Source organism: Pipistrellus kuhlii, unplaced genomic scaffold (assembly GCF_014108245.1).
Source record: "Pipistrellus kuhlii isolate mPipKuh1 unplaced genomic scaffold, mPipKuh1.p scaffold_m20_p_1, whole genome shotgun sequence".
Classification (NCBI taxonomy): Eukaryota; Metazoa; Chordata; class Mammalia; order Chiroptera; family Vespertilionidae; genus Pipistrellus; species Pipistrellus kuhlii.
In genome coordinates, this window is record NW_023425404.1 from 13,278,558 (window position 1) to 13,291,179 (window position 12,622).

The window sequence follows — 12,622 nt, forward strand, 5'->3', positions numbered from 1 at the left end:
CACGGGGAGCAAGGGATTTGCCCTCTTTGGGGGATTAAACACGTCATAGAAAAAAGCCAAAAACCTAATGAATGGGGAGTTCCGGTGGTTTGTTGAAAAAAATACATACACCTTTCTGTCCGGATGCGCGAACTCCGTGCGGATGCCTAGAAAGTAGAAACTCAGACCGAACTGGAATACTCTCTCCCCGTGCGTCTCCGCGTTTCCTCAACCCGAAAGAGCAGCTCGCGCGCGCGCGCGGTTACTGCCCCTTTAAGACCCGCTCGCTCTCGGGCTCTACAAAAGGGAGTGACCTCTGGGCTTTGACAGCTCCCCTAATAACTACCACCGCGCAGGCCCCGCCCCCCTGGCGGCCGGCGGCGCCCATTGGCCGGCGGGCCGGTATCCCGCGCTCCCATTGGCTCCCCGCTTCCCCTGAGCGAACCTTTAGAACTCTGAGACAGACAATATTCTGTTACATTGTAGCAAAATGGCGACTGTCATTCACAACCCCCTGAAAGCGTAAGTAAGACTAAAAAAATGTACATATTCCTCGTGGTTTCGATATGAAAAAAAAGGCGCCTTCCTGCGTGCGGAGCGCCGCCGAGGCACCGCGCTCGCGGGCGCCTGCCGCCGCGGCGGGTCTTCCCTCTTTTTTTTCAGCTCTTTTACTTCTTCATCTTTTTATTTATTTTTTTTAATTTTCCCCCCCAACAAGCAGAAACGTCAGGAGATGCAATTAACAAGAAGAAAATTGTTACATGTGTGTTCTGCTTAATTGGCGGAGGGATAGAGAGAGAGAGAGAGAGAGAGAGAGAGAGGAGGGAGAGCGGCGGGGAGCCCGGCGCTCGAGCGCTCTGCAGCCAGGGGGTCGCGGGCGGCTCGGGGACAACACGGTCCCCCGAGTGCCCGGCCTCGCGGGGCGGCGAGCGCGGCGCGGGGGGCGGCCTCGCGGGAGGGGGCGCGGGGCAGGGGCCGCCCGGCTGCACTTGGCGGAGCTCAGGCACCTCCGGAGCCCGGGTCCCCCCGCCCGGCGGGCGACTCCGTCCGCCCGGGCGAGCGGAGCGGACCGCGGCTGCTCGGAGTTTGCAGGGAGCAGCTCCCCGCCTTCCGATCGCTGGGCGGAGAGTTTGTGTAAACCGCCCGGAGTTGCGAGGACCGCAGGGGGGGCGGCGGGTCCCGGGAGCCCCGGGGCCCAGGTGGTTTGCTCGGAGCTTTACTGCCGGGGCAGCCCCGGGAGCGTGACGGCGGCGCTCCGGGCGGCCGCCGGTGTCTCTCTGTGTGTCTGGGTGTGTGTGTTTGTGGGTGAACGGGCTGTAGTCAGTGAACGACTCGGGTTAACTTGGGGCGGATTTGGAAGCCGGAGGAGCTGCCGGTCTCAAGAACGGTGTTCTCGCCGCCTCCTCCCGCTCCTCCGGGTGGAAAGCCGAGGCGGGCGGGGAGGCGGCGTTTGCTCGCGGCCGGAGAGAGGGGCAGGTGCCTGTGCCGCCGGCAGACTTGGAGCGGACGCCCGGATCCGGGACGGAGGGGGCGGGCTGCACGAGGGCACGCGGGGGCCAGTCCCCGCGCCCGGCAGCCAGTTCCTGCCTTCCTTCCTCCGCCTTTTCATCCTGGCTTCCTTCCTTCCTTCCTTCCTCCCTCCCTTCCTTCCAGGCTGTGGAGCTGCTAAGCCGCCAAGTCCGCTCGCTCGCGATCGCGGGGCCGGAGGTGGCTGCGGAGAACGAGCGCTGCCCGGAAAGGGGCGCTCCTGGCGGGGACGTGGGCAGCGGGGCGCTCCCTCCGGGTCACCGCGCGCCGTGGGCGGGGGTCCGCGCGGGGGGACCGGCTCTGCCCAGCTGTCCTGGGAGCGGCGGTCGAGGGGAGGGGGAGTGCGGGTGTGCGTGGGGGAGTTTCGTGCCGAATCCCCGGGGGTGCGTGGCGGATACCCCCTCCTCCCCAGGTTCTTTCAGCCCCGCGCAGCGGCGTCCGCACCCCTAAGCTCCTCCTGGAGTGACATCCAGGTTCGCACCGGGGGTGAGTGGTGGCGGGGTGTCCCTATGGGGTGGCGGCGGCAGTGGGATTCCTATGGCGAAGGATCGCTCGGGGAGAAGGAAACGCGCTGGTACCAGCTTGTCTCCCATCTGTAACGGGGAAAAGGGGTAAGGATGCCCCAGGTCTGGGAGTTTTAAATGCAAACATACACACGCATGTGAAGGCTGCTTGTTAAGAGGTCTTTTGAACCCGAGGCTGATCGGAGGACAGTGGCTCCCGGCATCCGTTCTGGCTGGGAAGCGCCGGTAGCACTGCGCTTGAACGCCACAGCTCGCGCCCAAGAAAGAAAATGTTTTGTGGCAGAACCAATGGGCGTAACTTCGCCGCCACATCCTCCCCCCCTCCCTCCCTCCCCCATCCCCACCCCCGCGGCTCTCGCTGGCCACACCGCTGATGCTCTGAGTTTCTGCCGAGCCTATGGGCTGATGTGCAGCGTGCCAGTCTCTAGCCGAAATCCCATAACCAAGTGGATGCCACCCAGTACATTCAAGTTTTGAGAGAAATCTCGCATGTGCACCGGGTTTGTTGCCTTTTGGGAAGGCGGTGCCCGGGGAAAGCGGGCGGGCGCGGAGTCTCACCGCTCCAGGGTTCCGCTGCTCGCTCCAGGGTTTTTTCTTTTCTTTTCCTTACCTTTTGGACCGTAGAAGGGGTACGTGTTCGGGGGACGGTGTGTATGGAGGGTTACAAATGGCGGGGGGCGGGAGGGGGAAAGGAGGGGGCGGAAAGTGGAATTAGTTATGAATTTTTATACTCGAACTTTATCATTAGAAGCAGTTGCAATGCGATGTATTTGTAGCTACGAGTCGCCATACACGCGTACACTGGCATACGCACCACTCTCCTGCCGTCTTTTTCTAGGTGGGAGCGGAGTGGTCCTTTGTAATTAGCTGCTCCTTTCTGTACCCCAGCCCCTTTCCCTGGGGGTAAGAGGGTGTAAACAATACCCCAGGCCAGCCGAGCCTCGGGCTGGAGCTTTTAACCTCCTAAGGCGGGAGCGTGCACGTTGTTTTTTTGGGACCTACACCATCTGCCTTTATTTTTTTAACAACTTGTTTAATAAAACATCTATTTTTCATTTGTTTTTAAAAGTTGCTGATCAGGAAACAATGCACACGTGAATAAATTATGCATGGGCTAAATTAGAACAAAGCGCAGAGGCCCGTCAAGCCAAAAGGCTGCCTGGATGGTGGTGCTGAGGGGGGAGGAGGGGGCACGGGGGAGGGGGGCGGGTGCGGGGGGAGGAGAATGGTTTGGAGACCTGTGTTTTCATCCTCATAGGTCCCTCCTGACAATGAAAGGTAGCTGAATGACATTAGCATTTTCTCTGTGTGCTTTTGAGTCTCTCTTCCCTAAGAAAAAAAAAAAAGAAAAAAGAAAAAAAAAAGAGAAAGAAAGGAGGAAAAAAAAAAAAAAATGCCAGACACCACCGCCACCCCCTACAGCAACTGGTCGGTCACTCACAGGTTTCTTCTAGGATTGGGGGATAAAGTGGTGGTAGATAAAGTTCTGGGAACAAAGGAGACCAGGTTTCATGCAGCACCGCTGCCTATCTACCCTGAGTATTGGACATTTTTCATGTATACTTGCCTTCTCCACGGGGGACATGCAGTCACTCAATAGCCCAGGTACCTGGATGGCACAGTTTGAACCTCACGGCTTGAGGTCTTCCTTAAGGACCCCAAGCCCCTGCAGCCACTTCTCTCTGCAGTTTGGCTTTCTTCCCGCCTGTCTTTGATCACCCCTCAACTCTCCTCCTTATCCCTCCTCCTCGTCCTCTTCACCCCCCTTCTCTCCGAAGCTGACAGCCGGGCTTCTCTTTCTGTTGTTGCCTTTAACATCTTATTACTGCCCAACAGGGTGTGAGAGGCAGAAACAGGAGCTGCCTGGACTGATCAGATCACAAAGGGGGACTCGGCAGGTGGCCGCACCGCCGACCAGTCACATCTGGACACACAGAGTTTAAAAGCAGAGATGGGCATGTATGAAGTGTAAATGGGTATTACACAGGACTTAATTTAGCAGCTACACTGTCTGAGCCTCGAAGCGTGAGTCACCCCCATTTATTACACCTACAGGCAAGATAAGGACCATGCAGTGAAGTAATTACACATGTGGGTAACATAAATATGAATTTGATAAAAGGTCTCTGTGTAAAACAGTGACATTACATATTGAGTTCTGGTTGATATCTGCATTCCTAGGAAACATAATGTTTTTAATATACATTCTAATCTTACTAGTTGTTCTAATTCAGGTAAATCACCCTTCCCAAACCTGCTATCAACACTGTACAACTTACTTTTATTAAGTTATCAAGACTCTGGATTGTATGCACTTAAACTGGGAATGTCTGCCACCTTCTGCCAGACTTGATTATGCACATACGAGTCTATTATTATAACTGCCTGCTTAGAAAAGAATAACTGTTATTATTATTTAATTATTCCTTATGAACCAGCAGGGCTTTACCTCAAGTAACTATTTGTTTGTAGAGAAGGAGACCAGTAAACTAATTTCTCATGCTGATAATTGTGATCACAAAAAATGGTACTAAAACGTTTTTTTTGCTAGAATTTTCACTTGTTTAGAGGTATATATATATATATAAAATCTCTGTTTGGTTATTAAGGACACAGCTCTGGGAGAATTAGACATACTCACATAGCTAAGGTCAGACAGCGGTTCATGTGCACAGATCTCAAATCTTCATCTCTATACATTCTGTGATCCGGATACAATGCATTCTAATCTTAAGTGGTTCTGTGCCTGGGAAAGTTGTGTGGTTGTCAGCCACTTAGAAGCCAGACTTTGCTCTTGCTGTGGCAGGTTAGATACCAGAGACAGGGGTGAGGGGGCACACATTCCTGGTTCTAATCTCCTCTTAGCTCTTTCCGAACTAGAGGAAGAGGGGACTTGGAGGTTGGGACTTGGTGCGTTTGCAGCCTTTTATGGACATTTTAGCCCCTTATGAGAAAAGGACCCTCAGACATTTTAAACCAACAGATGCCTACGAACCACCTTCTGCATCTGCTTCTGGTCGCCACTGGAAGCAGGGGTGGGGGGTGGGGGGAGAGAAGCGCTCTGAATTCTCCAAACTTCATTAGCGCGCATTATTTTTCAGTGGGAAGAATGTCTGGTTTGGATGGGATACCCATAAAGGAGACTAATTTCTGCCAGAACCCGAGTGGAGGCATTATCTGGGGGTAAACCTCTGAAAGTAGCCCAGTCTGCAGACCACCTGGGAGACACGCAGAGGTCACAGTGGAAGGCAGCTGCTCAGATCCGTAAGGTGGGCTGAAATGCAGGGGCAACTTAATTGGAGACTTACCTTTCTGTCTTTTTTTATTTTAAAAAAATATATTTTATTGATTTTTTACAGAGAGGGATAGAGAGCTAGAAACATCAATGAGAGAGAAACATTGACCAGCTGCCTCCTGCACACCCCCTACTGGGGATGTGCCCGCAACCAATGTACATGCCCTTGACGGGAATTGAACGTGGGACCTTTCAGTCCACAGATCGACGCTCTATCCACTGAGCCAAACCGGTTTCGGCTCTTCCTGTCTTGGTGGAATGATGCAGGTAACTGGAATTGGGAATACGCCCGAAAAAGACCATAATATCTCAAGCTGTTTCAGAGCCATCTGCTCAGACAATGCAACAAATAAAGATGTCGCAGGCAGCATGCTTTGTTTTTGAGCTGGCACCAGAAAAAGAAAGGAAACTGAGTCTGATGTTTTCGTTTTCAGTGCCACCACCCGGAATGGAGTGGTGGTGGGGGCTGGGTCATAAAAAGGCACCAGAGTCCAGGCCTGTTTTTCATCCCCACCTCTTGGGAAGCACCTTGGAGTTTTTTTCTGAGTGTACTAGAAGTCTCTAGAAGACAGACATGTAGCCGAATGTGGCAAGCCCCTGGCCAAGGAAATGCTCGCAACCATTGATAATTGTTTTTGCCCAGGCAGGTTTCCCTTCATGGGCCTATGTAAAAGCATGACCCTAGTGTTAAGTCGTCTTTACATTTGTGGGTATTTGACCAGGAAAGATAAAGAATTGCTGGGCCTGGGGTGGGGACCGGTGAGTGGATAAAAACCATCCAGTGGCCTGGAACTCTGAGAAGATGATTAACCCCAAGAGAGTGATATTATGGCCCTTTGTAAGTTCCCACGTTTCCTTCGGTCCTGTGAGTGACTGGGGAAGAGATGAGGTGTTGTGTTTTTGTAATTTGTTTTTCTTATTGGTCCGGTTACTAGTGTTTCACAGTCTGTCAAACCATATGGATGAATGGAGCCAGCATCGTAAAACTGTCACCAAAGGAAGGTTTTTGAAGCCTGTGATTTGCATCAGAGTTTTAAAAGCAGTGGTTGGGAGGTGCTTGGGGTGGGGGTGGGGAGGGGCAGACTGTTTGGAATTTCTAGGTAGAGTGTTTGTGAATAGTTGTGCGTGGGGGATTAGGCTCAGAGCTTCTAATAATGATGTTCGAATAGCTGACCTTGAGTCCTCCACCACCCAGGCTTCAGTTCTGAGCCTGGGGATCATTGATGGCACAAACTAATCCTTCTTTCGCCACCCTCTCCACCCTCCCTGAATCTGGAAACTGTGGCCATCTCAGGCTGCCGTGAAGAGAATGAGATTTTTCTCCTTGTTGTTACTTTGAAAATCTGCTGTTTTTATTAACTGTAGTTGGAAGCTCCACCAGGAAAAGGTTTCCCAGTCCCCAAACCTGCTGTCAGGGTGACCCTCTCTCAAGCTCTGACCCTCTTCCACATAATAACTGGGGGGGAAAAAATAACAGAATTTCTGACCAATGGCTAGTCTTTTGCAGTTTTATTTAGTTAGTTAGTTTAGGTTAATCCTCACCCGAGGATATTTACCCATTGATTTTTAGCGAGAGTGGAAGAGAGAGAGAGGAAGACAGAGAGAAACATCCATGTGAGAGGATTGGTTGCCTCCTTCATGTGTCCCTACCAGGACCCCGGGCCAGGGAGGAGCCTGCAACCAAGGTAGCTGCCCTTGACCAGAATCGAAACTGGGATCATTTGGTCCACAGGCTGATGCGTTATTCACTGAGCAAAACCAGTTAGGGCTTTTCCGATTATGATGATTTCAGAGTAATGGAGGAGAAAAAGCTCTGGGAGAGGAGGCCTTGAGCTCTACCACCGACTAGTTGTGTGGTCTTATACACAGAACTTGTCTGAGCTGCATATTCCTTGTCTTTAAGATGAAGGTTATACACCTTGATTGCCCAAATTCCTTCCAGGTCAAAAACTTTGTGGCTCTTACTATGGTCAATTAGGACAGGGAGAGGACAGTTAGGGGCCAGAGGTCAAATTCTTCCTTGTTTCAAAAGTGTGGCGCTAAGTGGCTAGAGCACATGTGTCAAACACAAGGCCCTCGGGCCAAATCCGTCCCGCCAGGCCTTGCAATGTGGCCCGCACCGCGCTGTCATCACTGCACTCGGCTGCGTTTCCATCACAATGACAGTTTATGACTGTTCAGTAAACCATTTGGCCCGCGATTTAGGCTGGATTTTAGATTTTGGCCCCTTCTCTGATTGAGTTCGACACCCCTAGGCTAGAGTGTCAGTCCCTGGACCGAAGGGTCATGGGTTCTATTCCTGGTCAGGGGCATATACTTTGATTTACCTCAATGGGTGAGGATTGAAAGTGTGGCTCTAAAGTGTTGCCAAGATGGGGATTCCTCTGTAATTTCACCTTCTCTGGTCCAGGCTTGCTACACTGTCCTACCACCTAGAGTTCTAGTCAAGATGGAACTTCCTTTCCCTTCTCAGGGCCTACAGCTGAGGACCAAATAGAACATGGGCTTTTCTTCCGATTTTCTCTCTTGAACACTTTCCTTCCCAACTTCTGGAAAGAGGAAAGAGAAGTGGGATGACTACCGTATTTTTCGGACCATAAGACGCTCCGGACCATAAGACGCACCAGTTTTTAGAGAAGGGAAATGAAGGAAAAAAGTTTCTGAAACAAATAGTGTCCTAAAATATTTTATGTGCATTAAAACCCAACATCACAGTCATAAACACATGTAATCAACCCTGTAAAGTAAACAGCAGCATTTAGAACCAATTTAGAGCCGGGCAAGCACACAGAGACCACACAGAGCCGGGCAAGTAAAAAAACTTTTTTTTTAAAGTATATGTGTAGGCTATATTTGGACCATAAGACGCAGGGACTTTTCCCCCCCACTTCTGGGGGAAAAAAAGTGTGTCTTATGGTCCGAAAAATACGGTAATTGGCTTATTCTACTATATATAAGCAATCAGATAAAGTTTTTGGTTGTGAAATTACTGACAATATCTGCCTTTTTTCTCACTCTTTTCTTTAAATGTGAGGAGGGAAAAGGGAACCAAGCAAAAGGTTTTTCTCCTGGATTTCATTTATCCTCATCTCCCTGGATCTACCCTCTCCTCCACCCTGGCACCCATCCCAAGTAACTGGAAATAAAGTGCTTATTTTTACTTCTATTTGGGCAGCCTCAGATATCTGGCTGTTCAGTGAGCTGAAGTAGGTGGACCTGTACTGGTGTCTCACTGAGCTTTCTCTAGTGTACCCTGGATTACTGCCGAGGAAATGGAGGTGCCCAGCAGACCCATCACCGAGGCTGGCTGTACCCTGGTGTGTATTGGCAGTGTCTTGATTGAAATTCACTGCCTCTCCTTCAGTGATATGCCTCCAGATCATCCCAGATTCCTCTGGAGTCAATATTATTAGGCTTTCCTTTGGTTGAAACCTCCCTTGGCGATTTTCTCTACGCCTAAAAAAGGAAGAGGGTGTTGCAAAACCATCACAGAATTCACAGAAGCCTAAATTATAAGACTTAGGCAGACAGACAGACAGAGCTTTTCTTTTCTTTTCTTTTTTAAACATTTTTTTTTTATTGATTTCAGAGAGAAAGGGAGAGGGAGAGAGAGGTAAACATTAATGATGAGAATCATTGATTGGCTGCCTCCTGCACACCCCCTATTGGGGATCAAGCCCGAAACCCAGGCATGTGCCCTTGACCAGAATAAAATCCAGAACCCTTCAGTCCGCAGGTTGATGCTCTATCCACTGAGCTAAATCGGCTAGGGCCAGAGGTAGATTCTTAATTTTTTCTCTAATTGTGGTAGAATATATGACATATAATTTAATGTTCATAACATGTAAATGTACCATTTTAACCATTTTAAGTGTATAATACAGTGGCATTAAGTACGTTCATAATGTTGTGCAGCCTTTGATACTATACATTTCTAGAACTTTATTTTATCAATTCCAAATAGCCCCTCCCACCTTGTAGTCCCTGATAACCACTATTCAATTTTCTATATTTATGGATTTGCCTATTCTAAGCATCTCATATAAGCAGAATCATACAATATTTGCCCTTTTGTGACTGGTTGATTTCACTTACATAGTGTTCTTAAAGTTTAACTATGTTATAGAGGTGTCAGGATTTTCTTCCTTTTTATGGCTGAATATATATACTGAGTGGCCAGATTATTATGATCTCTGAATGCATAATAATATGACCACTAAGTGTATATCCTATATAATAAAAGGCTAATATATAAATTGTCCCCTTGGCCAGGAGTTCGACCAGCAGGGAGGCCAGCCAACTGCCCATATCCCCTCCCCCTGGCCAAGCTGGCCAGACCTCACCCATGCACAAATTCATGCACTGGGCCTCTAATATATTGGGTCGGCAGCTAAGTAATTGCGGATTTTTTAAAGAAAATCAAAGACAATTTTTTCATGGAACTAAATAACTTTATTCTGTAATGTATTGCCCATTTTGATCAATGACCTTTTGCCATCTTTCAGGCAGCATCATAATCCCACGTTCAAAAAACTTCTGGTTTTTATTAGCAAAAAACTGAATCAGGTACGATTTGACATCATCATCATTATTGAAATTTTTACCATTCAAGGAGTTTTGTAAAGATCAAAACAAAAAGTAATCAGATGGTGCAAGGTCAGGACTATATGGTGGATGTGGCAAAACATCCCAACCAAGCTCCATTAATTTTTGCCGAGTGACCAAAGATGTGTGTGGCCTTGCATTGTCATGATGGAATACAACACCTTTTCGATTTGTCAATTCGGGCCGCTTTTCTTCAATTGCATTGTTTAATTTCGTTAGTTGTTCAATGTAGACATCAGAATTGATCGTTCGGTTGGGTGGTAAGAGTTCAAAGTAGACAATTCCTTTGTAATCCCACCAAACTGATAACAAAACCTTCTTTTGATGAATATCAGCTTTTGATGTTGTTTGAGTTGGTTCACCTGGCCTGCTCCACGATCTTTTCCGCTTGATATAGTTGTAAACAACCCATTTTTCATCGCCAGTTATCAGTCGTTTTAAAAATGGATCATTTTCATTACGTTTCTTTAGCAAATCGCAGCTGCTAATGTGTTGCGTTAACTGTGATTCTTTCAGTTCGTGAGGAACCCATGTATTGAGTTTTTGAACATAGCCAAGTTGTTTTAAGTGATTTTCAATGCATGTATGTGATACGTGAAGCTTCTCTGCAATCTCACGTGTTGTACTGTGACAGTCCGAATTGATTATTGCTTTGATTAGGGCGTCATCAACTTCAACTGGACGACCAGAGCGTTTTTCATCTTTGAGTGAAAAATCACCAGAACGAAATTTGGCAAACCAATTTTGACACTGCCGTTCTTTTAAGGCTTCGTCACCATAAACAGCACATAACTTTTTATGAGCTTGCGATGCGTTTTTCCCTTTGCGGAAATAAAAAAGCAAAATATGATGAAAATGTTCCTTTTGATTTTCCATTTTTCAACGAACGCCAAACGAAAACTACAAAACAGATCAAAAAACTTTTTTTACTGATTAACAGCTGAATAGCCAACTATCAAATAACAAAATGTGTTTTACATTTGTACTACGTCTGCAAACCTAAAAATTCAACTGAAGCCATATATGTGTGAAACCAGCAATTACTTAGTTGCCGACCCAATATATTCCTGCAATAGGGCTTCCTGTGGTGGTCTCCGCTGCCCTGCCTGCTTCCCCTTCTCCTCCCTGCCCCGCCTGCTTCCCTCCATTCTCTGCCATCCTGCTTCCTTTCTATAGCACTTGGCTTTTTTCTACTTTCTGAAACTGGATACGCAAATTAACCACCATCTTGGTTGAGTTAATTTGCATATTTGCTCCTGATTGGCTTGTGGGCATGGTTTGTTGGCATAGTGGAGGTATGATCAATTTGCATGTTTCTCTTTTTTTTCATTTTTTATTTTATTTTATTTCTCTCTCTCTCTCTCTCTCTCTCTCTCTCTCTCTCTCTCTCTCTTTTATTAAGGTATTATATGTGCACATACCTTACCAATCCCCACCCCCCCATTCCCATACATGCCCTCCCTCTCCATAGTTTTTCGTCCATTGGTTATGCTTATATGCATGTATACAAGTCCTTTGGTTGATCTCTTATCTCCCTCATATATCCCTCCCCTCCCCGCTGTAATTTGACAGTTTGTTTCTTTACTGTCTCTGTAACTATCTTTTTGTTCATCAGTTTATAATGTTCCTTATTATCCATAAATGAATGAGATCATGTGGTGTTTTCCTATCATTGACTGGCTTATTTCACTCGTATGTTTCTCTTTTATTAGATAGGCTATATATACACTGAGTGGCCAGATTATTATGCATTCAGAGATCATAATAATCTGGCCATTCAGTGTATAATTTTGTTGTTTACTCATTCATCTAATGATGGACATGGGTTATTTTCAACTTTTGGCTATTGTGAATAATGTAGCTATGGACATGGGTAGATAAGAAGCTTTCAATTCTTTTGGGTATATGCCTAGATCCCCTGCATTTTTAGACTCTTTAAAATGTACAGGCAACCCCACCTCATAAACATAAAGAATTATCATTATTTTGGGGGTTGAATGCCCTGGAAACCCAGAGACTCACTCCTCTCCTCCCTGGCCACAAATATTGCCTTCCCCTTGTCCCCTTCTCTTCCCTAAGGGCAGGGACTCTCTGAGGGTCAGGGTTTGGGTTTGGGGAGGCTCTAGGAGCTGAGCAAAGTTACCTAGTGAGTCTTGGGGTGAAGGTCTCTTAGGCAGAGAGGTTTCATCTGGTGACAGGGAGTTGAGGGAGCATCTGGAATGACAAGACAAGACAGCTTGAAAGTCAAGAGTTAGTAAATCAGGCCTGTCTTTTTATACAGTGAAAAGAGCTCTCTTCTTTTCCCTTCCCCTACAACCAGCCTTGCTTACCCTCCAAGGGACCCAAATGAAATAATGGATGTGAAAACACTTCAGGAGGTGTAAAGAACAAATGGGAGGTGTTACTAGAACTACAGTTTCCTGGAGCTGACTGAGAGTCAACAATACCTCACCTATGAGACATTATTTTAATATATTAAAACTAAAATAAGTGAAAGGAATCTGCTGTTACACATCGTGCGCAATCATTGTTTCTCAGGAAATGCAAAGCCTTACTCATCCAGCTGTGTGTAAATAGACCTGGGATTGTAGTGGGATTTTCCCATTGTCTGGGCTTGAAATAGGTGAGAATGTGAGCTCAAGGGAAGCCCTGGTCTTATTTTCCATTGGCTGCCCTGAACTGGGTCCACATT

General features: G+C 47.6%; 1 protein-coding gene across 2 annotated transcripts in view; it reads left to right on the forward strand.

Moving 5' to 3' along the window:
- The first annotated feature begins 404 nt into the window (after window positions 1–404).
- The window catches only part of DPF3 (double PHD fingers 3), a 257,039-nt gene continuing 244,821 nt past the window's right edge, over window positions 405–12,622 (forward strand). For both annotated transcript variants that reach the window (XR_006741071.1, XM_036432371.2), the window contains exon 1: window positions 405–501. Coding sequence is in view for 1 of the 2 variants with exons in the window: in XM_036432371.2 (XP_036288264.1) it covers window positions 470–501 (32 nt within the window). In the remaining variant the exon portion in view is untranslated. The remainder of the gene's footprint in view (window positions 502–12,622) is intronic.